Genomic DNA, 25,128 nt, shown 5'->3' with positions numbered 1-25,128 from the left:
ACAGACTTTATTGCAAATTAATTGATTCAAACTGGAGCCTCTCTTTGAGTTCTCTCTCGGGAGTTTCTCTCCGGTTCTCTTTGAACCACTGCATTTTAACTACCCTAGCAAATTGGAATGAATTCTGAATTTGAATGAAGTCTTATAACAAAATAATAACTACAATCGTATTTAGTTTTGTTCTAATGATTGTTTCCTCCCGTACAGAGTGTCATTTTCCACGTGGAGAGTCATCCAGAATATCCGCAATTCCGGCAGTGCGTATCTTTCAATTTCTTTCCGACGGAGTTCCACAAGATGGCTTACAATCTGTTCTGCCTTCTCGCTCTGTACTGCGTACCTCTGCTCATCATAGTGTTCTGCTACTCGAGGATACTTTTCGAAATATCGAGGAGGTCTAGAGAAACGGAAGGTAAAACATAATTTACTTTAATTATTCTTGAAATGCATGAGCATAATAATACACCTCTAAACTTAGCAATGCCATTGAAACAAATTTGTTCAAGACAGTACTCAGCATCTTCAAACTAACATTTCATTTCTTTAGAAACAGCGACAATGATGCAGTTATGACTCTAATTTGTAAAATGTCAATTATGTACGGTGATAATTGTATCCAATCATGGGTGGAGATACGGGGGGGGGCAGCATCAAAAGTGGAGTGGGCAGATCTAATGTATGTGTATGTATATGCATTGACATCATCATCATCGTGCCCCCCCAGCAATAATGATTTTGCCCCCCCCCCCAGACTTCCAAGTCTATCTCCGCCTATGTATCCAATTATACCCTGCCGATTTGTTATGACTTTTCACTACTCTGTATAGCACATGTTCGATTATATGACAAAGATTTTACTGTCAATTTTCTGCTCTTTCTCTCCCTCTTACACAGAAAACTTACAAATTACTTTTTTCAAATGTCAACCATCACCGAGAAACTGTTTTTCATCCTATACAAAGTTAATTTAATTTTCTAGAAATTACGAGCTTTAATATTTTTATACAGTCCTGCTAGGGTCGCCCTCACTAGCCCGCGGGTCCCAGTGCGAAAATGATAGCGGAACCCCATAGCCCCAATTTTTTTTTTTTTTTTTTTTTTTTTCTGACAGAGGGGAATAGCGTAAATATTTAGAAAAATAAAATCATGAACATTCAGAATAAATACAAGGAATAATTCCAGCACCCATGAAAGTTCAGAAAAAGTGAAAGAAATGGTTCCAGAATTTTGATGGAAATTCATAATAAATGAAAGACAGTTTCAGAATTGATGAAAATTTAGAATTTATGGGAAAAAACAACAGCCCGAGTCATTTATTTTTGGATGAAAATGCAAATTTATAGAATTGATAATAATGCAGAATTCGTGAAAGAAATTATTGTTACCATAAATGCGGAGCCCGGTGTGACCACACCTGTCGCACACCCCTAAAAGCGGCTCTGGGGGTCCTGCAAATTATACCTATCCGAAGATGATGTCAGTCTCCGGAATTAATACGAAGGTTTGGACATCTTGCTGATGCGGAGATGAATATTCATCTCATTCACGTATTAATATGCGGAAAATGGCACCATTTTCGGATAAGTCGCCGCCCGGTGGCAGTTAGGTATGCTTGTCCATTTACGGCCCCGATCAGTGCACACGAGCTCTAAGGAAAGATGACTCGATGACTTTATTTTGCATTGGTTTCCTGCAGAACTCTGGGGTTCCGTGACATATTTTGGAGGTTCCGCATGATCAAATGCCATGGAAACCCTTAAAAATCCCGGAACGTGAAGAACTTTCAAAGAAGAAAAGTTTCTTAAATACACACACACTCGCAAAGCTGTTCTTTATTTTGGCGTTTAACGAGATAGTGTCTCTTAAAAAATCAGCAGATTGGAAGAACATCTTAAATCCGGAAAAGAAGCGTTGTCCGTTGGTTTATGCTGTTTTTCTCGAACTTCCCTCGATTTTTGAAATCGAATATCCCTGTGAATATAGCATTTAGAAACATGGAATTTTTTTGCCTCAGAAGAGACAGGGCAACAAGTCTCTAATCGGGTTTTTTCAGGGCAGGGTGTTCGCATAAAACTTGATTTTTTATTTTGATAACTGTACAACCCCTTGCAGCATGATTGACGTATCTAAGTTCTACAGGTTATTTGGATACTTTCCTCTAATTAGAAGTATGCCTCTAGAATGAACGGTTTTCCAGTAAAATGCGGCAAGAGGGAATTGAGTATTCATCCTGAATATAAGAAACATCATCGATGTGATGGCTCGGTCCATATCCTACGGGACTTCTAACCGAAAAGCCATCACCGGGAAACATATTTTCATTATGTTTAAAATGCAAAATGAAATAATACATATGCTCATCCCATACGCATTCCACAATTTCTAAACATTTCAGAAACAACCATTCATACGAGCACAGTAAAAGAACAAGCAGAATAAAATAGTGCATACACATTCCACAAATATAACTACTGCTGTCACCTATCAAATAAAAAATGCAACTGCTATGATTCTTCGTTTGAAATTGAGATGGCCGGTTTTTGACTAATGCGCAGAAAATAGAAAAAGGCAATATAGCATGATATTGATAAATATTTTTTGACCAATAACAATGACTAAATTGTCAAGTTTGCTTAAAATTGTCAACAGTTGTGTGTCATGAGAAAATAAAAAATATATATATTATTTTATGGGAGAGTTAAATGGACTGGTCTGATGGTGTTATCTCGATGAGGAAAGCTGAAAAAGGGGAAGAGGAAAGATGATTAATGAATGACAGATACAAATGAAGTGGGTCGAATCGATAGGGGAGTACATTAAACGTTATCTTTATTAAACACATACAAGGGGAAAGTTGAAAGATGAACAAATGCTTGGATGGGCTTTGGTATGACACTCGCCATGCGATGACACAAAAAAAGTTAACGCAACAAGACAAACATTGATGCAAATATTAAATGCAAGAAATATTTAAAAATTTTAACGCGAGATATATTTAGCCTCTGCTGTTTTATTACTCATTAACGTTATATAAAAGAGAAAATTGTGCAAAAAGACAAGAATGATCTAGAAAACTAAAAGGGGGGGGGGCATTGATGCGCGTCATGGAGATATCGGTATCTGAGAGTGTCCATGGTAGTCACCTCGTGAATGGAGATTCTCCCGGGACTGAGAAATTTCAACACAAAGTTCTGCTATTGAAATCGGTTTCATCATCGCTTTCCCACATACAGCATAAAGTTTTTACGAACCAAATTGAAGGTGCTCAATAACTCCACCTTGGGGTGCACGGCATACGTCTATACGGTGGTCAAATTCGTCCCAAACTTTTTCGAGCATGTTTGCGTCCATTGGGAGTAGATTTCTGTGGACTACATGTGTGAAACTCTGTCGGATGCGCTCCACATTTTCGTCTGACATGCGGGGATGGCCCTTTGCGAAGGCAACCCTTGGTTCTGAAATGTGTCGTCTAATGCTCTGAGCGGAAGGAAATTCAATACCAGGGTATTGTCGACGAAAAGAACGATGGACGATTGTTACGAACTCCCACTTCATGAAGCTTAGAATACAAAATGATTTTTGTTGTGCAGTCGCCATCTTGACAAACACTGAAATGGAGGCCGAAGGAAGAGCGAATGTCTGAGCGCTACCTGTCTGCAACTACGTGAAACTCTCAGAAAAGCTTCCATTAACGAGGACTGTCCGTTAGGGGAAGGTTCCACTGTAAATTACATTTTCAATGAATACCACTTATTGAGATGGTTATAGACTCGCTTATACGATCCCTCATGGGGCCGTATATGTTTCAAGATTTTTTTTTCTCTTTTTGTTACTACAGCGTCTACTTTGATACGATGATGTCGGACGACATTCTTTTTTTTTAAACAAATTATTATAAGAATATTTTTCTATTCTGTTTTTTTTGCAATCGGAAGCTTCGTATAAGGCTAATGATTCCAGTATGATTTCCAGAAGAAATCTTTCAGAAAACAATTAACTGCAATAAATGTTTTTTGCACATTATGTGCACACTTTGTGTGCAAAAAAATGAAGAATTCGATAACGGCTTTTAAAATTTGCTTGGAATTTTTGGCATTGAATAATGAAGAGGTTTGCAAATTCTTAATAATCCCATAAGTCATCTGTCCTTGCCATTCCATGGAAGCGTTACTATCACTTTGCTAGGCTGAGGTAACAGAAAGGTTATGATTTTTTTTCCAAATTTATCATACTTTCGAACACTTTATTCATAATCGTTACTAATAGTAATAAATGTAGCTAAATTTTATCAAAGGTTTTGCTTATATAGTATATATATATCTCGAGACGATCGGTGATTATTCGCAACCATCGGTGAACGACTTTCACACACACACACACGCGCGCGCGCGCACGCACACACACACAGTAACATATACATTTTAACGTTAACATGAATAGGGGCCAATAACGAGTGAAGAAAAACGTCGTATAAATGTTAAAGTCGTATAAACGAGGTTCTGCTGTACACCATATCTCCCCAGAAGCGGACGCTCCCCGTTAGCGGACAAAATGTATGGTCCCATGGGGGTGTCCGTTACTGAGAGGTTCTACTGTACTTTTTAATCGTAGGTTTAACCGTACATACATTTCCAACATCAAATAACAAAGGATTAGAAAATCCTTTGTGGAATTTCTAATGGGCTGGTAGCTATACGTTGGAATGCGTGCTCTGAACATGACTCCAACCTATTTATATTGTCAGAGTTTGCTTGTTTCGTATTCTTTCTGGTGCTGCCGTATTCTTTACATATTTTGAAGTAAAGGTAATATATGCTCGAATTTTCTTTTTAATATGAATTATTAACTTTCAACTGCAGATCCCGATTTATTTGATCCTCGCTTGCAGAAAATGACCACGGTGAGACATTACAAATCCCCTCAAATGTCCACTAATAACATTCAGAACTCACGAAAAGTACTGATATCAAAATACATACAATCGTTTATTACACCATTCATTAACCGGACCATAAAATGAATCAAATGTTGTTTAGTTCGTAAATAGCCAGACTCAATCCATAAAGTCGTAAAAAAAACGAAACCATTCCACTATTAATTTTTATCTTTTAGTTTACGACAGGCATAAAACATTGATAAAAGTGAATAGTCTCAAATAAAAAGTAAAACAAAATACTAGATTATTTCGAAAAAGTCGTAAAATATATTCCCTAAGTTTCTAATTGATTCCGTTTCCCCCATTAATTTACAAAACACACGGTTTTGCTACTCATTCCCGAAAAAAAAACTGGATAAATATCACATAAAAGCAAAATATTCTACAAGCATTATCAGGAAATAGCATAATTTATTTCTCAAAGATGTTTATCGATCGCATAATTTGATAAGATCATCAAAAAAAGAACGTACTTCACACAGCGTATGTATAATGGCTACACCCACATGTTAGTTTTTGAATTTAAAACATTTTGCGCGGCCGGCCCCTTTAATGGTGAAATTTTCTGTTCAATCCATCTTTTTAAAAGTAAGTTTATCAAGTTTTTGGAAACCATTTATCTCTCGTCTAAAAGCAAAAAAAAAGAGGTTCTTTGCCTGTAAGAATTTATTTTCTTTTAAAAAAAACCATTTTGTGTTGAAAAATCGTGTGCTTTTGGCACAACTTTGGAATTATCTAGGTTTTATACAGGGTACATAGATAACAGGGGTATGGCATTTCACTGGTGAACTGTAAATTCTAAAGCTCTGATTCCAAACGTGGTTTTTAAGGGTGGGGGAAATTTAATTTCTTAGTGGCAGCAATCAGGATGTATAAAAATTTATATTTAATGGAAAAATAATTTTTCCGAAATAGCGATTTCACAAGCAAAAGATTTAAGAATCAACAAAAATTCATATTTGATGAAATAATTTCAGATTAATGAAAATTCATGTTTAATGATCTCAGAGTAAAAGAAAATTTCTCCAGTTGTGTATGGCTCTTTATTTTGCCTACACTGTCTCAATGGTTGAAACCCCCTGCTTTTTGGACCAGGTTGAAAGATTTTTTTGCTTCTCCCACGTGTGTAGGAGACTAGTTTTCAAATAATAAATCTACGATATAACCACCCTCAACAAACGCTCTCTTTAGCGGACACATCCTGAAAACGGATGATTTTTTTTCATTATGTCGACGGGCCTCAGCGTATTTCACTATCCGTTAACCGTTAACGGACAATCTTTGTTAGTGGACAAAATTAGGTGTCTAGGACAAAACCGACGGGTGTCCGTTATCGAGAGTTTCGATTGTGTGTGTCACAGAAAGAAGACAGGAGCGTAAGTAGGACCTACTTTCCGGGGGTGGGGAGCACACAGCCAAATTCGACGTTTGAGTTTTTGACCATGAAAAAGCATTTCAAATTCACAGAAACTGATTAAAACAACATTTAAAGTTGATGTTGTTCCAATAGTTTAAGTTTCAGATTGTCTTTGTCCCCTCCACCTCCAAGTGTGTTGTTTCTTAAAAAAAGGTGGGGGGGGGGAACAAAAGCATTTCACAAGACGCTTAGGTGGGCATGGTGAAACTAAGTTTGGGAATCACTGTTCTAAAGGTATACTTCCAATAAGAAAAAGTTTTCGCACACGTACACGCGCAACGGGTTGTATAGCTATTGAAATAAAAAAAAAAAATAACTTTTTAAACAGTCCACATGTGCCCCAAACGCCAATTAAAAGTCCCTGTCTCTCCTGATGGCAACAAAAAGAAACCGTTTCTCAGTACAATATTCAGTGAGATATTCGAATTCGAAAAACGTAGGTAAGTTTAAAAAAAAACAACGTTAGATACGGGTAAATCGTCTAACCCGCATCTATATATAATGCTGTTTTCCCCCTACATTTCAGTTCTAACATCTCAGCATATATTGCACTTTGAAACGTGGAAGTTTTTTTTGTTGGCATCAGGAGAGAGAGGATAGGGCAAAAAGTTTGTAATTTGGTTCTTGGACACAGGGTGTCCGTATAAAAAGTTACCATTTCTGAGTACTACATGTCATTTGGGAACGTTTTCTAATTGGAAGTATACTTTTGGGATCAACAGTTCGCCAGTAACATGCTATACCCCCTTCTTGCACCCTGTATATACAGTTTGTAAATACAGTACACTCTCGCTACTCCGGCACATATCAGCCCAGGGGGGGGGGTTCTATTACGCTGCTGTACGAAGTCAAAGCTGGTTAAAGAATACTCTTTAGCAAGCTTTGAACGAAGTCGTTAGTGACATCACGCGCTTAACGGAAACCTCAACGACCATTGTTAAAAACTTGATCTTTCTCACCATCCGTCGGCTTGTCGTAATCAGTTTTACAAAAAAACTGCCCGGGCCGAGGCTAGCGTTAGTTAACGGAAGGATGGACGAATCAGATAATTTTCTCTGCTGCTGATAATCATCATCACTACCAACAAATGCTGCAGCACGTGAGTTGGTATTATTATTATTATTATTGTAATTCTGTGTTTAGGGACCATTCAAGTATTACGTAAGCAGATTTTCAGCCATTTTTAACCCCCCCCCCTTTGTCAGCAAAAGTCAGCAAAACATTGACCCCCCCCCCCTCCCCTGTCAGAAAAATTTCGTCAGCAGCGTCCGTCAAATGGCTGAGAAAGAGGTAGGCTATGCACAAACATCAAACTCGGGCAGGGAAATTTTCTAAATTATTACATTTAAACAGTATAATGCTCAATGAATTTTCAAAACAACTGGCAAAAATTTCATCAAATTCTCATATTTTTACGTATTTATTTACCGTCTTCATATTAAGATAAAATCAAGAACAAGTATAACATTTTATTTACATCATTAATTAGAAAATTTGTTTGCTTGTTTCACACACAACATACAAAGGAAGTGCCACCAACTTTACACTGTTCTCGACATTGTCTTTTAAATCGGTATTGCTAGTCCGATCAGGAAATACACTGAAAGATTAAAAAATATATATATATATTTGTTGATCAATAGAATTTATTTAGACTTTTTGTACTGTACTTAGTGCGCAGAGTGTACTGTGTGTGTATGAGGGTGCTTACTGTACTGCGCAGAAAGTAGCAATACCGGCAACATTAACACTATCAGTGATAAAATCTATTTGTAACAAAATATCGATGCTATTAAACGAATTAAGGAGAAAAATAAAATCTAGAGACGAGATTAAAAATATATTGGCGTTGATTTCGAACGGGAAATAAAAAAATATATTGTAGCGACTTCAAAATCTTTTGAAAATACATCACGATAGATAGAGATTTAACGGTAAAATAATATCCTTATTTAAGATGAGTTTACCATTAGAATAAAGGCATTTCCTAGCAAGATTTGAGGAAAATATCATTGCAGAGAGATTTATCGTAGCACCGAGTATTTTTATAACGAGGTGTATATATATATGTGGATTATTTCCAATCAGTATTTCTAATTAGATGCCATTGTAAACGTTAATGCTGTCTCTGAACAGCTTCATGAATTAATATTGAGTGAATAATTTTCAATTCTACTAATTTGTCTTCATTGCTCTCGCCTTCATCGAAAAATGACATTTTTCGTACATTATGTACGTGCGAGTGGCCATGTTTATTTCCGTAACGCGAACTCAACGAGTAGTTTCCAGCCCTCGTTAGCTAAACGCTTCGCGTAGCGATGACGATAACGAAGACTGGTAGTAACGCTGTGAGAAAAATCAACCTTTTTAACTATGGTGACGTAAATCTATCCCATAATGCACCGCAAACACGTTTGAAACGCAGGCATTACGATAGTATTATACAATAGACAACGAGGGGGTGTGCCGGTTTATCGAAATCGCAAGATTACCGGCAGTAAGTTGAAAAAAAACCTTTCTTGAATAATGCCGTGGACGTCGCTTATTAGAATCTTGGATAATGTTATTATTTGGATACCGCTATGCAATGGTCTACCTATAGTTCAGACGCCGGATTAGCGCACGGCCGGATTATCGAGAGTCTACTGTATTTACTAAATTAAAGATGTAATATGATTCGGCATTCAATAAAAACAATTAATTCGGAGGAAGGTTTAGGAAATCAAACAAGAGTTTTAATGTGTGTTTTCCATGAGGGCGTTAGACCAGCTTCAAAGAGTCATTTATTGATTCCATGTGAGAATTAAAAGGGGGAGGCCGGGGTTAGTTTAATTTCATTTCATACCGTGCATCGTTAGTTTGCATAGTTTTTACTTTTTGATGTTTCTGTTTTCACCTGTAATACAGTATTTACAGCAAATGTGACCAATACTGTATATAGGGGGTCCTTGGCTGCATAATTAATGATGGAAAATACCACGCATAAAATTGTATGCTAACTTCGTAAAATAAATCATTTTAAAAAGTTGTTAAAGACTATACCAATTTACCCTAGGTGTGGGGCAACTTGCCGCAGCTTCTGGGGTAATATGGCATAGCATGCTCATTAATAGGATCTGGGGAATAAAAGTATGTTAATAACTACAACTTTTTGTTTTTTTGAACAGCAGAAAAAATAATATGCGTGTTAAGCCCTCAGTATTTTAAAGAAGAAAACGAATGTAAACAGAAAAGTTAAAAGAGAAACGAAAAGAACAAGATGTTCCTAATTCACAGCTTCATATCCATCAAGAAAGTAGGTGGATCACTCACTGTTGGCTATAATTTCCGCACAATTTCGCTGGTGTAATACCAAATCGGTAAGTTGGTATGTTTGAATGCACCCCCCTAAGGGTATTCAGGTAACTTTCGTAAACCAGACGCCGCCATCCTACTCAGTACAGATCTGGCTGGGCGAGACGGAAATAATTCCTGAATCGGGAGCCAAATTCGAGGGGTGTTGCCAACCCTCTTAATGTCCGTCGTGTGGTTTCTGCTATAGATACAGATCCATAGCCTAGGACAGCAGGGCTACATAACGGCAGCGCCAAGCTGAAGCCCCCACCCTACAATATATTCGTGTCCGGAAAATTCACCGCCAGCAATTCACCGCCGGAAAATTCACCGACAACAGTTCGATAGAGTTAATGGAATTATTGAATATATTCTCTTGTGCAACAGCAATTTCTTCCGTATCATCTTTCAATTTCTTCTAATAAATTCATTATTAAAACTTTCCGCCATATCTTTAAGATCACTCACTCACTTATTCACTGGGTCACTCAGTAGCTCACTCACTCACGGATTCAGTAGCTCGGTCACTCACTCAGTAGCTCGATCGCTCACTCAATCACTCACTCGCTCAATCCCTCGCTCACTGACTCGGTAACTCAATCGCTCACTTTCTCGCTCACTGCCTGAGTAACTCAATCGCTCACTCCCACGCTGACTGACTCGCATCGTACTGTTGTCGGTGAATTTTCCTAGCGGTGAATTGCATGGCGGTGAATTGTTGGCGGTGAATTTTCCGTAAACCCAATATATTGGGGTAAAACTAACCTGTCTCCCGACGGTCGACGGTAGGTTGGTATATATATGGCAAGTGTTGTATGCCATATGCCCTCAACCTCACAGCTGCACAAAAGTTTCATGAAGCATTTCGCAGCACTTGAATACAAACCGTTATTCACCATTTTCAGCCGCATCACAACTGTTGAAAACGTGTCAAACTGTTCACGGGCTCCATAGAATAAAAAAAAACAACAACAACAAAAAAACAACTTTCCCACAGGAAATCAGGAAAGTTGCTGTCCTTCCTTCCCTCTCTGGGAGCTCCCATCACACTCAAAATAAAATCGATGATGTAACGCACTCAGGTTGTTTGACAGTGTGGAAATACTAGCACTCAGTCAGTACACACTTCGATAGAAAAGAGAAGCTGCATGCCGACTATTTCTTCGGTATTCCCTAGGATTTGAAATACAATCAAACCGCCATTTAATGGGCACTAATGAGACGGACAATCCTGATCATTGACCCTCTGAATAAAATGAGTTTCGATATTTGTGACATTATCACTTTAAATGCATGTGCTCTGAAACAAATATTTTTTTCTAAGATAAAAAAAGAGAAAATATACCTACAAGATCAAAACAAAAATAAAATCATAACAAAATAAGCAGAAGACAACAACACATAACACTATATGTTACACTGCCCATAAAAAAGGGATTAATTATTATAGTTTTTCTTTTTCTTCCGGGATACATGATTTGTGATTGGGATGCCGTATTTTGGTTATATTTGACATCCATATTTTTATAGGCATCTTTTTTCAGCCACCTGGTTATGCATTTTGACTGCTGTGGCCTTTGTGTTTGTATTCGTATAAAAATATATCACGTATGAATAGTAACTTAAAAAGTATGATACATGTCTGTTAACTAAAACTAAATTTTCAACCTCCGTGAGATAAACGGCGGTAGTGTTTCGCTAATATATAGCAAATGACATGAAGGCCACTACATGGCGACGTATATACTGTATATTAAAAGAGACGTTCATTGAGCCATTCAGCACATATATACATGTTCCAAGGGAAGGATTGAGAGAACCACACACACACTTCCACGCTAACATTCCAACAGGAACCTCTAACGTATATGGAGCATGTAGGAAAGAAGTCAAACCTCCCAAACAGGCCCAGTGCACCCCGTTAGGCGCACTGGGCCTAGGAAGGGATATTGTATGCGCTTCTATAGCTTAGTGGTAGAGAACTCGTCCGGCATACGAGTGATCATGGTTCGCAACATTCCGCTATTATCTCGCAAATGGCATCGAGGCTACCAGATGGCGACGTAAAAGTAGAGGAAGACGTCCACTGAGCCATTCAATATATACATACATGATCCAAGGAGAAAATATTCTATGTGCTTCAATAACTTAGCGAAGACCACTCATGCGGCACACGAGAGACCGTGGTTTGATTTTCCGTGGGACAGATATGTGAGTTTTCATTTCCAAACTATCAATATCTCTTCATACATCCAGTTTTTCATTTATTTTGCATTGATTGGCGACTTCCGCAAATCGGCTATGACACCACCAACATCAACAATAACAACGTACCATGAATTTCCTATTGGCATACACTCATTAAATCTTATTTTCGATCAATTTTTATTAGTTCCCTCCAATATAAACCTCCAATTCCATATTTCCCGACTATTTTATTCACAACCCATATATCATTTATTACGCATACTTTTTCCTCATTTGACATTTAGTTTTAAATACCATACATTTGTAAATGTATCGACAAGAATCCAAATTTTCTAAAGTACTGGTTTCAAGTTTCTATCATATTTCAAATTAGAATAATAAAAAAATCATTAAAAATGGGTGCATTCCATAATATATAAATAGCTCAACGTGAAATGTATTTAAATATGTAGGTACAGTGTTTCCCCGAAAATAAGACCTAATTGAAAAAAAAAAAACAAGACCCAGCATGATTCTTCAGAATGCTCCTAGTATAAGCGCAAGCCCAAAAATAAGCCCTAGTTGAAATCGTCAGCCAGATGGACGCATTGTTACGTCCATTACAATTATGGACGAAACATGCTACATTCAACGAATGCATTGAATTTTATAATTGAGATAACATTAATATGTAAAGTTTCATCACTTGGTCACCACCTGTTCATTAAGGTTTGTACTTTACAGTAAATGATAATATAAATTTAATATCTGTAAATACTCTAGCAGGTTGCTTAAACGAGAGGAAAAACGCCTCCAGAGTAAGGATTCATTCGATAATGACTGCCAACCCCAAGATTCGTGATATTGTGGGTATATTCGTTGCGGTAAAAGCCCGGGGACTGGGTAAATTGTAGGTTTTACCAAGGTGAGTTCGTAAAAGCCAGAAATACGCTCGCTAACGTTTACATCTCGGACTTCTACAAAGTCAACACCCATTTTTAATGAATCAATTGATTATTATGAACTTTCTAGTTCTTGACGCTTATCAACTAATTATCACTTGTCACTTTTCTTTAAAATGGTTCTGGAGTGAACTTTAATTACATTTTTCGATAGAAAGTGTCCCGAAACGGTGAAAACAGTGACAAATTTTAGTCTACCTATTATATTTACTATGGAAAAGTCATTTTTATGTCAAATTTTAAGCAAAATTCATGTGATATTGAAAACACGATTGCGAAAAATTTTATTAATGGAATGCTTTGTGATTTCAACAGTGCATTCAGCTAGTAATGTTGCAGGTTAGAATCCAAAACTTAAAGGACTGCATGATATGCTCGTAAGTTACACAAAAATATGTTTAAGTACGTGTGAAGTTTTTGAAATTTCATCCTACATTTTGTCTATGAAACACTGTAATTCACAAAATATATGTGATAGACCTTAGATTTTGGTTCATAACCTCAACAATGTACAGCAAAATATCGCATTAAAATTTCGTAAGGATGCAATGAATCAATTTTTACAAATCATGTTGCAAAGTCAAGTAAAATGTCAAAAATAGCATTCTTCGTAAAACACGTTTAAAGCCTTTATTCGCGTATTACTTGTATGTAAAAACGCAACACTAAAGTGAACGTAACTTTAATTCTAAGCATCATATAAACAAAACAAGGCCCGTTTTGGAATCGCAACAAATAGGGCTTTTATAAAAAATAAATAAAAAAAATCTATATTTTCTTCCAAAATGACGTTTTCAACGTAGTCGGATACTTTAACAATTATAATTATTTACTAATTAGGATTAACTAATAATAAACGGTGGTTGATCAGTGAGTCAGGACAAAAAATAAAAATTTTAATTAAATACATATAGTTATTAATAAGTAAAATAATTGATAAGCGGCATCGATTGGTTAATAAATTGCACTTATTTAATGAGCTGAAGATTTAAGATCGCTATTTAAGGCCGCCGCTGTGGTGGTCGAGTGGTTATAGTGACGGACTCGCGATGCGAGGATCTCCACAGTGGTGGTCGGCTGAAGTTGGTTTTCTGTGGTTCCCAACTTCAAGGCGCAAATGCGAGCCGATCTCCCCGTTAAAAAGTCTCGCCACAGAGAGCAACAGTCTTACAACGATAAATCATTCAATCATAACACTTCACTCATAGTTAGAAAAACTGGTGGCAGATGGCAGCACTACACATAACAAGCATTACAGAGAAACACAAAAAACTTCACGTCAGGTTTCACTACACGTACACGCACATTCTCGCATGTACCGATTCGTTGGGGGTTCCGCGGGGGGGGGGGGGCTAGCAGTAGTAGGTAGGGCCTCCAAAAAATGGCTCGGGGATCCATGATGCTCTTAAGTCAGCCACCTCGTTGGGCAATTTGCCTGTTGTGGCGTTGTATTTGTATTTGTATAAGAAAGTTATATGTTCAATGAATAATCTTTGGGAACAAAATCAGTGATGATCAGTGTAATCAATGTAGATTTTTGTACATCGGGAAAATAGAACACAGCTCGAAAATGATCCCTAATGAATCTTCCGAAGCAAAATTTCAATCACCGGGTCTTTTCTCTTGGGGAAACACACGGTATAGTAGTACAGTATTTTTTGTTTCTTTGTCCTTAGATTATGGATAGAAAGTCGTGAGTTATAATCCTTACAGTTCTTTTAATTCTAGATGACATGACCAGGGAGCAGAGGTACAGAGGCCGGCTGCGCCTGCGCCGATCAGACATAGCCCACATCGAAAGAGCCAGGACGAGGACGCTAAAGATGACCATCATAATCGTCCTGGCGTTCTTCTGGTGCTGGACACCGTACGTGGTCATGGTCCTGTGGTACCTTTTCGATCCCAAGTCGGCGGAAAAAGTCGATTCCAGGATACAATCGTCTCTGTTCATGTTCGCGGTATCGAATTCGTGCGTCAACCCGCTGGTGTACGGCAGCTACGTCCTGAATTTCAAGAAGCTGTGCAAGCAGTGCTTCTGCGGCGCCACGGAGCAGCCGTCACCGGCGATGCACCGTAGGTACGCCGATAACCACACGGTGACGACGGCTACCTTCAGATCGAAAATGAAGGACCATTCTCCGAGTCCGAAACCGGTCACCGTCAATCTGAAGGTCAACGGCGACGGGACTTACCCGGCGCTCGTCCACAACGGTTCGTCCAGGAGGAATCACGTGTCGGAACGTCGTAGAGAGAACTACTCTACCATGTCTACAGCGACCATAAGTATGAAACCGCATTTCACTCAGGACAGAATCACAACGTACCACAGCGCTGCATTTTAATGACGAACAGGTCTTGACCGGATAAAGACCTTTCAGAAAACTCAGTCGAATTTCATGACTATAGATCTTGTTTGTGCAGTTTTAAAGTAATTTAATGCATGTTAAACCGTTTCAAATATATTTATATATATGAATACAGGGTGTCCTGTAAATCCTAATTAGTTCCTTTGTCTCATCAACCGTTCGTCGTAGAGGTATAGTTGCAATTTAAGAAGTGTTCGAAAATCACATTCTACGAGTTTAAAGTGAAAATACAAAATAAAATAATCTGAATTTTTATATGAACATCCCCTGTCCTAAAAAAACCAAATTAGAGAAAATTATTGACCTGTCGCTCTTGAGGTCAAGAGAAAAAGTACCACGGTCAAAAAGTGCAATATAATTTGCTGATATATTTAAATTTTAAAAAATCTGAGAAATGTTGGGAGAGAATAGCATAAATCATAGGTGGCCGAGTGTTGGGTCACGAGGTCATTTTGAGCCGCTCCCAACTAGGTAAAGATACTGTTTATTAAGTGAAATTTATGCTCATTATTTAAGCTATCGGTTCAAATCGCAGACTTCCTGATTAACATGCATATTCATTATTTCTAATGACGAAAATGATATTCTGTTCTCACCATACTGCCTTTTCGAACACACAAATTGCTCTTGAAGTTTGGGGGAATGGGAGATTTTCCTTTTCTGTCCACTTTGCATCCAATTTGAGAAAGTTTCGTCACAATGAACAGAGAGCACCAAATATGCACCAGGATACAAATACGTTCGGAATCCACAGCAAGCAGCCAGCCTTCCCGTCTAGCTGCCAAGGCTAGTTGCTTGTTGTGGCCTCCGAACCTATTTGTATCCTGGTGCATATTTGGTGTTCTCTGTTCATCGTGACGAAACTTTCTCGAAGTAGATCCAAACTCTAAACGAGATCTCGAAATTTCAATCGACTATATATAGAGGCTACGTAGACCCTAATAATTTCAAAGAGCAAAAATTTGTCATACTTGATGGTCAGGTTCATATTGTGCCATTGACCAAGGGAGTTCCCCTCCAAAACACGATTATTATTTTTGCCTGATTATTATTTTGCCTTGAAACAGAGAAGGATTCATTTCTAACTCTCAACCTGGCAGGTTGTTGAATTTGAACACTTCACTAGACCGACACTTCTTCAAATCGAACCACAGATATTCTGGTAAAAGAAGGTTGCACACGTAATTAGAACGCGTGTCGTAAGTCTGGTTCCGTGCAGTCTTATCGACGTTTTACAGCTCTTGGCAATGACCCGCGCGTGCATCTTTTCCTTTTGCCTGATCCATCTTACCTTGGCACCATCACGTTTTCCTCCATTCCGATGGTTAATACTATATACGTGAATGGGGGGGGGGCGGCTTTTAGCATTATTTTTATCCCGATAATAAAACTTTTCTCTAAGTCTACCCGTGCGTAAATCAATTCCAAGAATGTCTATTCAACTCCACGAGTTGCCGCTATATAAGTGGCGCCAAATCAGGAGTAAGGGGAGAAAAAGTACTGTAATTGCGGAAGAATTTGGAAAAGTGTTCTGTTTTTAAAATTTAAACGATAGAGTAAATTTGTGAATAAACTAATTTTTGATGCATTACATCTGACTGGGAGAACAATCAGATAAAGATGAATGCCTAGATGTGTTAGTATCTATTTAATGTCCCGTTTACATATCCAATATTGCGGTAGCATTGGGAGTTCTAGCACCCGTTTGATGACTTTTTTCCTTGAAGGGAAAGAAATTGATAACAGGAATCGCCCCTTCTTTGTTGGGTGGGGGTATTTGGGGGGTGTGTAGCCTCCTGCCCTATAATATTCTGCACCGTGAATTGAACCGGCTAACCCACGTGACCTCTGACGGTATCTTCTGTAAAGCGGGGTCGAAGTGCCGGTCCATGTAATCTGGTTTTGGTGAAAATCCTTGGATCCCGTTTTGAACGCGTTTTTTCCATTTACCATGTAAATGTGGCTTATGAAAGAGTGGAGGCGTATAAAGCCCAGCGCAAAAATTTGATTACTATATTGTCAGTGTCTCACCATATTACTTATAGCAGAGACAATTTTTCGCGTCATTTTAATAATGCGGCTTATGCACAGAAGTGTTGCTCCTAGTACGGCCCGTGAAGCTGCAGTTGACCATTATGTTGACCATCGAACAGGAAGAAGTTGGCCACCCCTGGCAAAAATGAAGGTAAAGGAGCGTTATCCGTTGGTTTATACTGTTATTTCCCAACTTTTCTCAGTTTTTAAATTCAAATATCTCAGTGAATATTGCACCTGGAATTTTTTTTTGGCCGCTGAAGAAACAGGGAAACCAATTTCTTGTTGAAAAAAATTTAAAAACTGGGGGAACGTATAAAAATTCAAATGTTTTAGTTTATGACACTATATTTTCACTGTAGAAACTGTTAAAGAGTGATTCTTGAACACATTTTGAGCATTTTTTAAGAACTGAAATCGTATCTCTACGACGAGTGGTCATGGGATAAAGGCCGAATTTCTACACACAGGACGCACTGTATATAAACCTATGTAAAATGCATGTGATTATCAATATTATACGTGTTCCACGATGCTTATTCGTGTTGGAAAAAACAAATTATAAGGTCTTGCGCACAATACACCAGACCAACATCCATTTATCCTCTTAAGATCATGCATGTATTTTTTATTATAATTGTATTTGCCTAATTAGTCGATCATCGAAATTTTCATGTATCGGACCAATATAATGATGGATTTTACCATATGTTTGTTTTTGTTTTGCTTTTTTAAAGAAAAGAAAATATTTAGTGGAGAAGATATGAAATGTGTATTGAAAGAGGCTTTGAAAAAAATCAGCATTTATATACGTAATTAGATTTCGAATTGGAATGTGAAATGGTGAAGAAACAAATTCCAGAGAAATTATAAGTTTTGGATTATTTTCCTCCAAAAAAAATTCTTGTGAAAGAAATCACGAATTTCTTGGAGCATATAATGATGAAAAAACAAATACTAATTAATACTTCATGGAAAATGCATATAAATGTTACAACATACGAATGTGTTATTCGCAAAGAGTGCACCGAAGTTCCAGTCAATGGCATTATACAGGGTGTTTCAAAAAGAATCGCCCGATTTGAAATGTGTATATTACGAAAAATATTGAATATAAACACTTAAGATTAATTTTTTATTACATGGCTAGTCATAAAGTTTTTTACAAACCAAATTAAAGGTGCTCGATATGTCCACTTGGGATGCACGCTATATGTCTATACGGTAATCAAATTCGTATCGAACTATTGAGAGCATGTTTGCATCCACTGCTTCCACGGCTGTTGTTATGCGTATCTTCAGTTCGGCTAATGTAGCTGGAATAGGAGGCACATTAACGTAGTCTTTTATTAAACCTCACAAGAAGAAATCACATATTGTGACGTCCGAGAATCTTGGACGCCAGTGATGCTCAATTAAATCGTCATGTCCCGTACGGCCGATCCATTGTTTAGGAAATGCGATCGTTGAAAAATTCTCGAACGTACAAGCTCCAGCGTGGTGGCGCCCTGTCCTGCTGGAAAATGAAGTCATCCGAATCAGTTTCTTTGGAAAAAGCCAATCTTGACAAACACTGAAGTGGCTGCCGAAGGAAGAGCGTTAGCGCTACCTGTCAGAAACTGCGTGAAACTAGAGATTTCCCTCTTTTTACCTATACATCATGCGATCAAAACGGATTGAAACTGAATAGCTATGGTTTTTTTTTAATCGGATGATTCTTTTTGAAACACACGATATATTTCACATAATTTTTACCCAATTTTAATTCTAACCATTTGGAATAATTTATATATTACCAAATATCAGTTCATATTCTGATTGATTGGCTGATTGCTCAAAAATGTGGAAAAAAATATATTGTACCTGAAACGAAAATTTTCATTTGGATTTATATATGATTTCATGTGCATCGATGTTGTGTCTAACTGGAATAAAGTGTTCAATTGTTTTTTAACAGATGAGTTCTAGTTATTTCTCACTAATGAACCGATTTTTTTTCCGGGAAAAATCAATACAGTAGAACCTCGATTATTCGTGCGCAGATCAACCGTGCCATGAATATTTCAACCTCGTGTGCAGCTCTTCCCTATCCATGTTTTGCTGTTGGTGGTTTTTTTTTACAATGGTTATGTAAGATTTTGTTGAAACTCCAGCTTCCCCCCCCCCCCCCATATTCACATAAAAGTGCCAGGCATTGTCCTGGAGTGATTAGCACTTGAAGATTATATACAGAAAATGCCTGAAGAGTTAGTCGATGCGGTCACGTGGCCACATGGATCATCGACCGGACCAGCGCTATTTTTTGCTTGTGTCATTCTCCTGTCATTCTCATTTCACAACTGTGCAGAATGACTGACAGGAAGAAGGTAACCGTGTTTTTCAGAATCCGTGATCACATTCCCAAACATTATCCCGGATAATCGAGGTTCTACTGTATTTCTGCCATCAATGAAACCCAGGACATCAGTAATGTGGCTATCCTTTCAGTGAGTGAGTGTAGTTTTTTATTAGATACTTTCGCATGGATAATTCAAAACAGTGAAATCTCGATATAATGATACTCTGTGGACGAAGAAAAAATACCATTGTAGAGGGAGTATCGTTATATCTGAGAGACAGCTGTTTAACATTAGAGAGTATAGATATTTCCAAAAAAGACTTGAAAAAATATATCGTAAACGGCTTTACGGTTTTCCTTACGATATTTTTAAATAAAAACACAGCTTTAAATGCGGATAAACTGTTTTCCCCGCATTTAATGTTGTTTATTTTCCCAACTTTCTTCTGTTTTGAGAATTCGAATGTCTCAGCGAATATTGCATTTAGAAACGTGAACAGAGATATGGAAACAACTTTCTAATTAGGTTTTGAGGGCGTCAGTATAAAAAGTCAACATTTTTACTTGAACAAATGTAGAACCCCTTGCAACATGAATGAACATATCTGAGTATTACACGTTATTTGGATATTTTTTCTAATTGGAAGTATGCTTCTAGGATCAAACGGTTCGAAAGTAAATACCATACGCCCTGTTGCCTATGCAAACACCAAACATGGTCCCCGCTCTATCCCTTGTGGGTTATAAAGCAGGCTACTTTGCGGCTGGGCCATGCTGGAAAAAAGCCCCACTAGCCACCAAGACCACAGGCCAACCTCCGACCCACGCAAAGGACTACAAACACTAACACGAAACATGACCCAGCTTTGAAGCAGATTACCTAGCGGCTGCGCCATGCTGGAAAAACTCTCTTGATGTCCGGGCCCGGCAGGCATCCCCGGCCCGTAAGCCACAGGATCCAACCCCGCCGAGGTCCTCATCGCCTCCGACTCGCGTCAATCACACCCCCAAAGTCCCCGGAAACCCCAGCCGGCCGCCAAGGAGCCCGGGCGGATTGCTTGCAAGAAACCAATGAAAACATCCCGAGCCATTCGCCTTCATCACCGTACTCTGTCCCCAACCATCAGCCAATCTGTAACACCAACTTCTCTCATTTTGTCTTCTGTTGGAAGGGTTTTCTCATAGGTGCGAATCTGAAAATAGAACATGAAAAACAGGATACATGTACAAATTCAGGTCCAATGAACTATAAATGCGTAAGTGGGAATCATCGATATTGCTGGGGGGGGGGGGGGACCTTTCATTGCCAGTTAGAGACATATTTTTTGGATATTATAGTCCTAATGATGAGATCAAGTCCAGAGAAATCACAAAGTTCACTTAAATATATATAGTTCAGTTGCGCGCGCACCAGTGGATTCACCGGCGGTATACATTCGAACACATGAATATATTGATGAATAACAATAATTATGGCGTTTCGTATAGCAGTTGAGAGAAAGTATATATAATGTTATTATAAGCAGGTGTCCGGGTAAAACGTCAGAGATTTTACTTGTACATACATGGTGATACGATGTAAACATTTTATAGTATATAACATATGCGTAGTAAATATACATGAAATGAGATAAAATTTACTTATGCGTATAGGACAACATCCACAAACTCTATGCAAGATTCAATAATGAAAATTCAGTCAACAATTCAATAAATAATAAAAATTCAGTCAACAATTCAATCAAAAATAAAAATTCAATCAACCCTGTTACCTATGCATACCGTATACTCGTGTATAAACTCCGTTCCTTAATTGGGAAAGAATTGAGTCTGATTCTATACACGGGCCGGTTTTTGGCAAATAGTTACTATATATTTTAGAAAACGTGTAGCTACGCGGCCTCCGTACTTCTAGCTTGGAGATCCGCGACGTCATTGGACTACTTTAGTAGTATTACTAATCACTAAAGTGATTTCCGTAGCTAAAGCTGCCATTATTGACCGCAGTGAAGAGATGTTTGAAGCAAAATATAGATAGAGCCACAAGTAGTTTCTGTGTCAGCCGGGTCGGGCCTCCTTGTAATGTTGAAGGAGAGATTGCAGAGTGAAATTTGCGCCTCCTCCCCTTCTGGTCCGGGCAACAAACCCAACTTTAGTCGCCGCCCTTGTGGTAGATGGCGTTGGTTTGACCTGCAAGGTGAATATATTTTTTTTTTAATTGGTCATTTTTGACCCCGAGCCGGTAAATGTCGTGATCACTCAAGCCATTGTTCCATTCAAAACATTGCAATCTTATGAAGTATCTACCGGCAAAAATGGGGCAGAGAAAAATATTTGTATAAAATGCTTTCTTTCTCACTAATATAAAGTTCAAACAGTTTATCATTGTAACTCTTTTATGGCATGAAGATATACGAATTTTACCCCTCTAAAATGCGCTCAATTTTGCGGGGAGGGGATCAGCTTATACACGAGTATATACGGTAAGTACGTATTATATTATTTGAGATATTGATATTCCGATTTCTTCGATCGTTAGTGTTGCCATAGCTAACGTGGCCATGACCCACGTCTTGGAGCTTTGGTGGGTCTCCCAGATCTGATTTTCACGGACCCCTTTATGATGAATTTATAGCGTGAAATATAGGTTCTTTGCCGATAAATATAAGCAAAGTCACGTCATTTGGAGAGTTTGGAAATACGGTCACTAAGATATTTTTTGATCGCTGCTCTATGGAAGTGACGTCTTCAACTGAGTAGGTAGTTTGCGCCGTGTCCGGAAAATTCACCGCCAGCAATTCACCAACAACAATTCACCACCGGAAAATTCATCGCTAGGAAAATTCACCGCCAGAAATATTCACTGCCAAATAATTCACCGACAACAGTTCGATGCGAGTTAGCGTGGGAGTGAGCGATTGAGTTACTGAGTCAGTGAGAGAAGAATGAGTGAGTGACCTAGTGAGTATGTGAGCGATGAATTGCATGGCGATGAATTTTCTGGCAGTGAATTTCCAGTAAGCCCTCCGGATTTGTTAAAAATAATTCCAGATTTTAGCAGAAAATTCGATTTAGAAAAAAATTTTCGATTTCTTTACGATCTAAATTTTTTTAAATTTTCCCTGAGCTTTTTACGATGTTGTGACATCAGTGACTGCGGTTGCCGTTGGGGGAAAATACCTATAGAGGGCAGCCGTAGTTCACGGAAACTGGCTTACGGAAAATTCACCGACAATTCACCGCCTAAAAATTCAACGCTAGGAAAATTAGCTCAGGGAAAATTAAAAAAAAATTTAGATCTAAAAGAAATCGAAAATGTTTTTCTAAATTGAATTTTCTGCTAAAATCTGGAAATTTTTTTAACAAATCAGAAATGAATCTTTGAATCTGTTTTCGCTTTCAGAAGGTCTGCAAATTACTTCTCACATTTTTTTTTCATCTTTGGCCGATCTGAAAATTACTTCCGATGTTTATTTCTTACTTCTAATCAGTTTTTTTTTTCAGTCCGCAAATATGTTCTCTGATTAATTATTTTTTTGCTGGTCCGCAAACAGTTCCCACAATTCCCCCCCCCTCCCGGTATATGGGAATCATCTCTACACTTATTTCAAAATTATTTCTTTTGATTATTTTTTGCTTGTCCGCAAAAATATCTTTTTCCCCCATTTATTTATTTTTTGCCAGTCAGGTTTTAGTATTCACTAGTCCGTGGGGGACAAGTTTTTCAATTCTAACGCTGCATTTACTTTTCCGGGTCCGCAAATTATTTCTATTCCTTTTTATTTCCCGGTTCGCAAATATTTTCTCCCATTTCTTTATTTTCCTGCAAAAATTATTTCTGCATAAATTTTTGCTGGTTAACAAATTATTTCCATTTTTTCCTCTGGTATGCGAATTATTTCTATTACTGATTTTCTGCTAATTATTTCTCTTGATAGTTTTTTGCTGGCTCGCAAGTATTTTTCCCATTGATTAATTTTTTTGCCAGTTCACAATTATTTTTTCACCCATTTACTTTTGCTGGTCCGCAAATTATTTCTATTACTTATTTTTTGCCGGTTTTCAAATATTTTCTCCCATTCGTTCATTTTCCCGCAAACTATTTTTCCTATTTGATTTTTCTCTTGTATATTTTTTTGCTGGTCCGCAAATATTTGTTCTCATTTATTTCTTTTTTAAAAGAGTCTGCAAATTTTTAATCATTTACTTTTCCTGGTCAGCAAATTATTTCTCCCCTATGTTTTTCCTCCTTAATTTCTTGCTAGTCGGCAAGTTATTTCCACATTTTTTTCCCTGCATGCGAATTATTTTTCTACGACTTATTTTCTGCTAATTATTTCTTTTGATTTTCTTTTTGCTGGTCTGCAAATATTTTTTCCCATTTATTTATTTTCCGCAAGGTCGCAGTTTTTTTTTTCTCGCACGTTTACTTTTGCTGGTCCGTAAATTATTTCTATTTCTAATTTTTTGCGGGTCCGCAAACATTTCCTCCCATTCGTTTATTTTTCCAAAAATTATTTTACGTATTTGATTTTTCTCCTGTTTATTTTTTACCGGTGTCTGCAAAGTATTTCTTCCATTTATTTATCGTTTGCCGGCTCGCAAATTATTTTATTTCTCCCAGTCCCACCGGTCCGCGAAATTATTAAACTATTTTTACCAGTCCGCAGCTGCTGAAACGTTGAAGAAGACTGAGCCAATAGCTCGTTTATAATTAAAATAAATCTAAGAACGCCAATTGCAAGCGTCCAACTCACTGAATTTTCGGCAAATCGTTTCAAAAACCATAAAATATTACAGCAGCAAAACGTTTTCGGGGAAGCTTCATTTCGGTTCCAAAAGTTATCTCGAAACCAAATACATATCAGATAAAAGACTGTTTTGAATACGAATTCCATCGTATTGGATCAATACTTACGGAAACAAAGTGGTTCCTGATATAAGGTTACGAAGAGTTTTGGCTTTTTCCCATTCCGGTATTCACAGAAATATCCACGTATTTTCCATAGAATTAATATAGAAATTCAAATGAATGTAGAAATATTCGATTCAAAATTTGAATGCTATTTTTTTTTTAAGTCTATGTTATTGTCAAATAATTTTATTTCAGATATAACATTCATTTGGAGTATTAAAGCTGGCGGTATGGATCAAAAATAAGAAAGGGGCCGTTCAAGTATTACGTCAGTAGATTTTAGACTCCCCTCCCCACGCCTTGTCAGAAACATTTCGTGAGTCCCTAACTTCCGAACGCATTTTCGGATCAGAGACGTACGTGGGAGGAGCGTGTGGGGAGGGGGGGGGGGAAGGAGATGATCAAAAATTTATTTTTTGGATGCAAAAAATGTTTTTTTTTAAATTAAAATTTCGGAAGGAAATACCTTTACATGTGTTATTATAATCAATTTCTGGTAATTTCAATGTTATTTGAAGGTTAAGAACTCTAAATTTCTCTTTGAGATATTCATTGCGAGCCACCCTCTAATGCTTTAGATTAAATTAGATTTTGGGTTTATTGGCGCAGGGACCAATAAGGTCAAAAAATGCGCCAAAAC

General features: G+C 37.7%; 1 protein-coding gene across 2 annotated transcripts in view; it reads left to right on the top strand.

Annotated features, from left to right (window-relative positions):
• Positions 1-19,152, top strand: part of LOC149087902 (adipokinetic hormone/corazonin-related peptide receptor variant I-like) — a 73,800-nt gene extending 54,648 nt beyond the window's left edge. The window contains exons 2-3 of one of the 2 annotated variants that reach the window (XM_089242480.1): positions 208-412; positions 14,564-19,152. In XM_089242480.1, coding sequence (XP_089098606.1) covers positions 208-412; positions 14,564-15,177 — 819 coding nt within the window. In that variant the 3' untranslated portion in view covers positions 15,178-19,152. Of the gene's footprint in view, positions 1-207; positions 413-14,548 lie in introns of both variants that reach the window. The other variant, XM_089242470.1, reaches the window with a different exon arrangement.
• The last annotated feature ends 5,976 nt before the right edge of the window (positions 19,153-25,128 follow it).

This window comes from Pholcus phalangioides, unplaced genomic scaffold (genome assembly GCF_987345545.1).
Source record: "Pholcus phalangioides strain wild (caught in Gottingen) unplaced genomic scaffold, Ppha-v1.0 ptg000003l_1, whole genome shotgun sequence".
Lineage (NCBI taxonomy): Eukaryota > Metazoa > Arthropoda > Arachnida > Araneae > Pholcidae > Pholcus > Pholcus phalangioides.
This window is presented reverse-complemented; position numbering and strand designations above follow the sequence as displayed.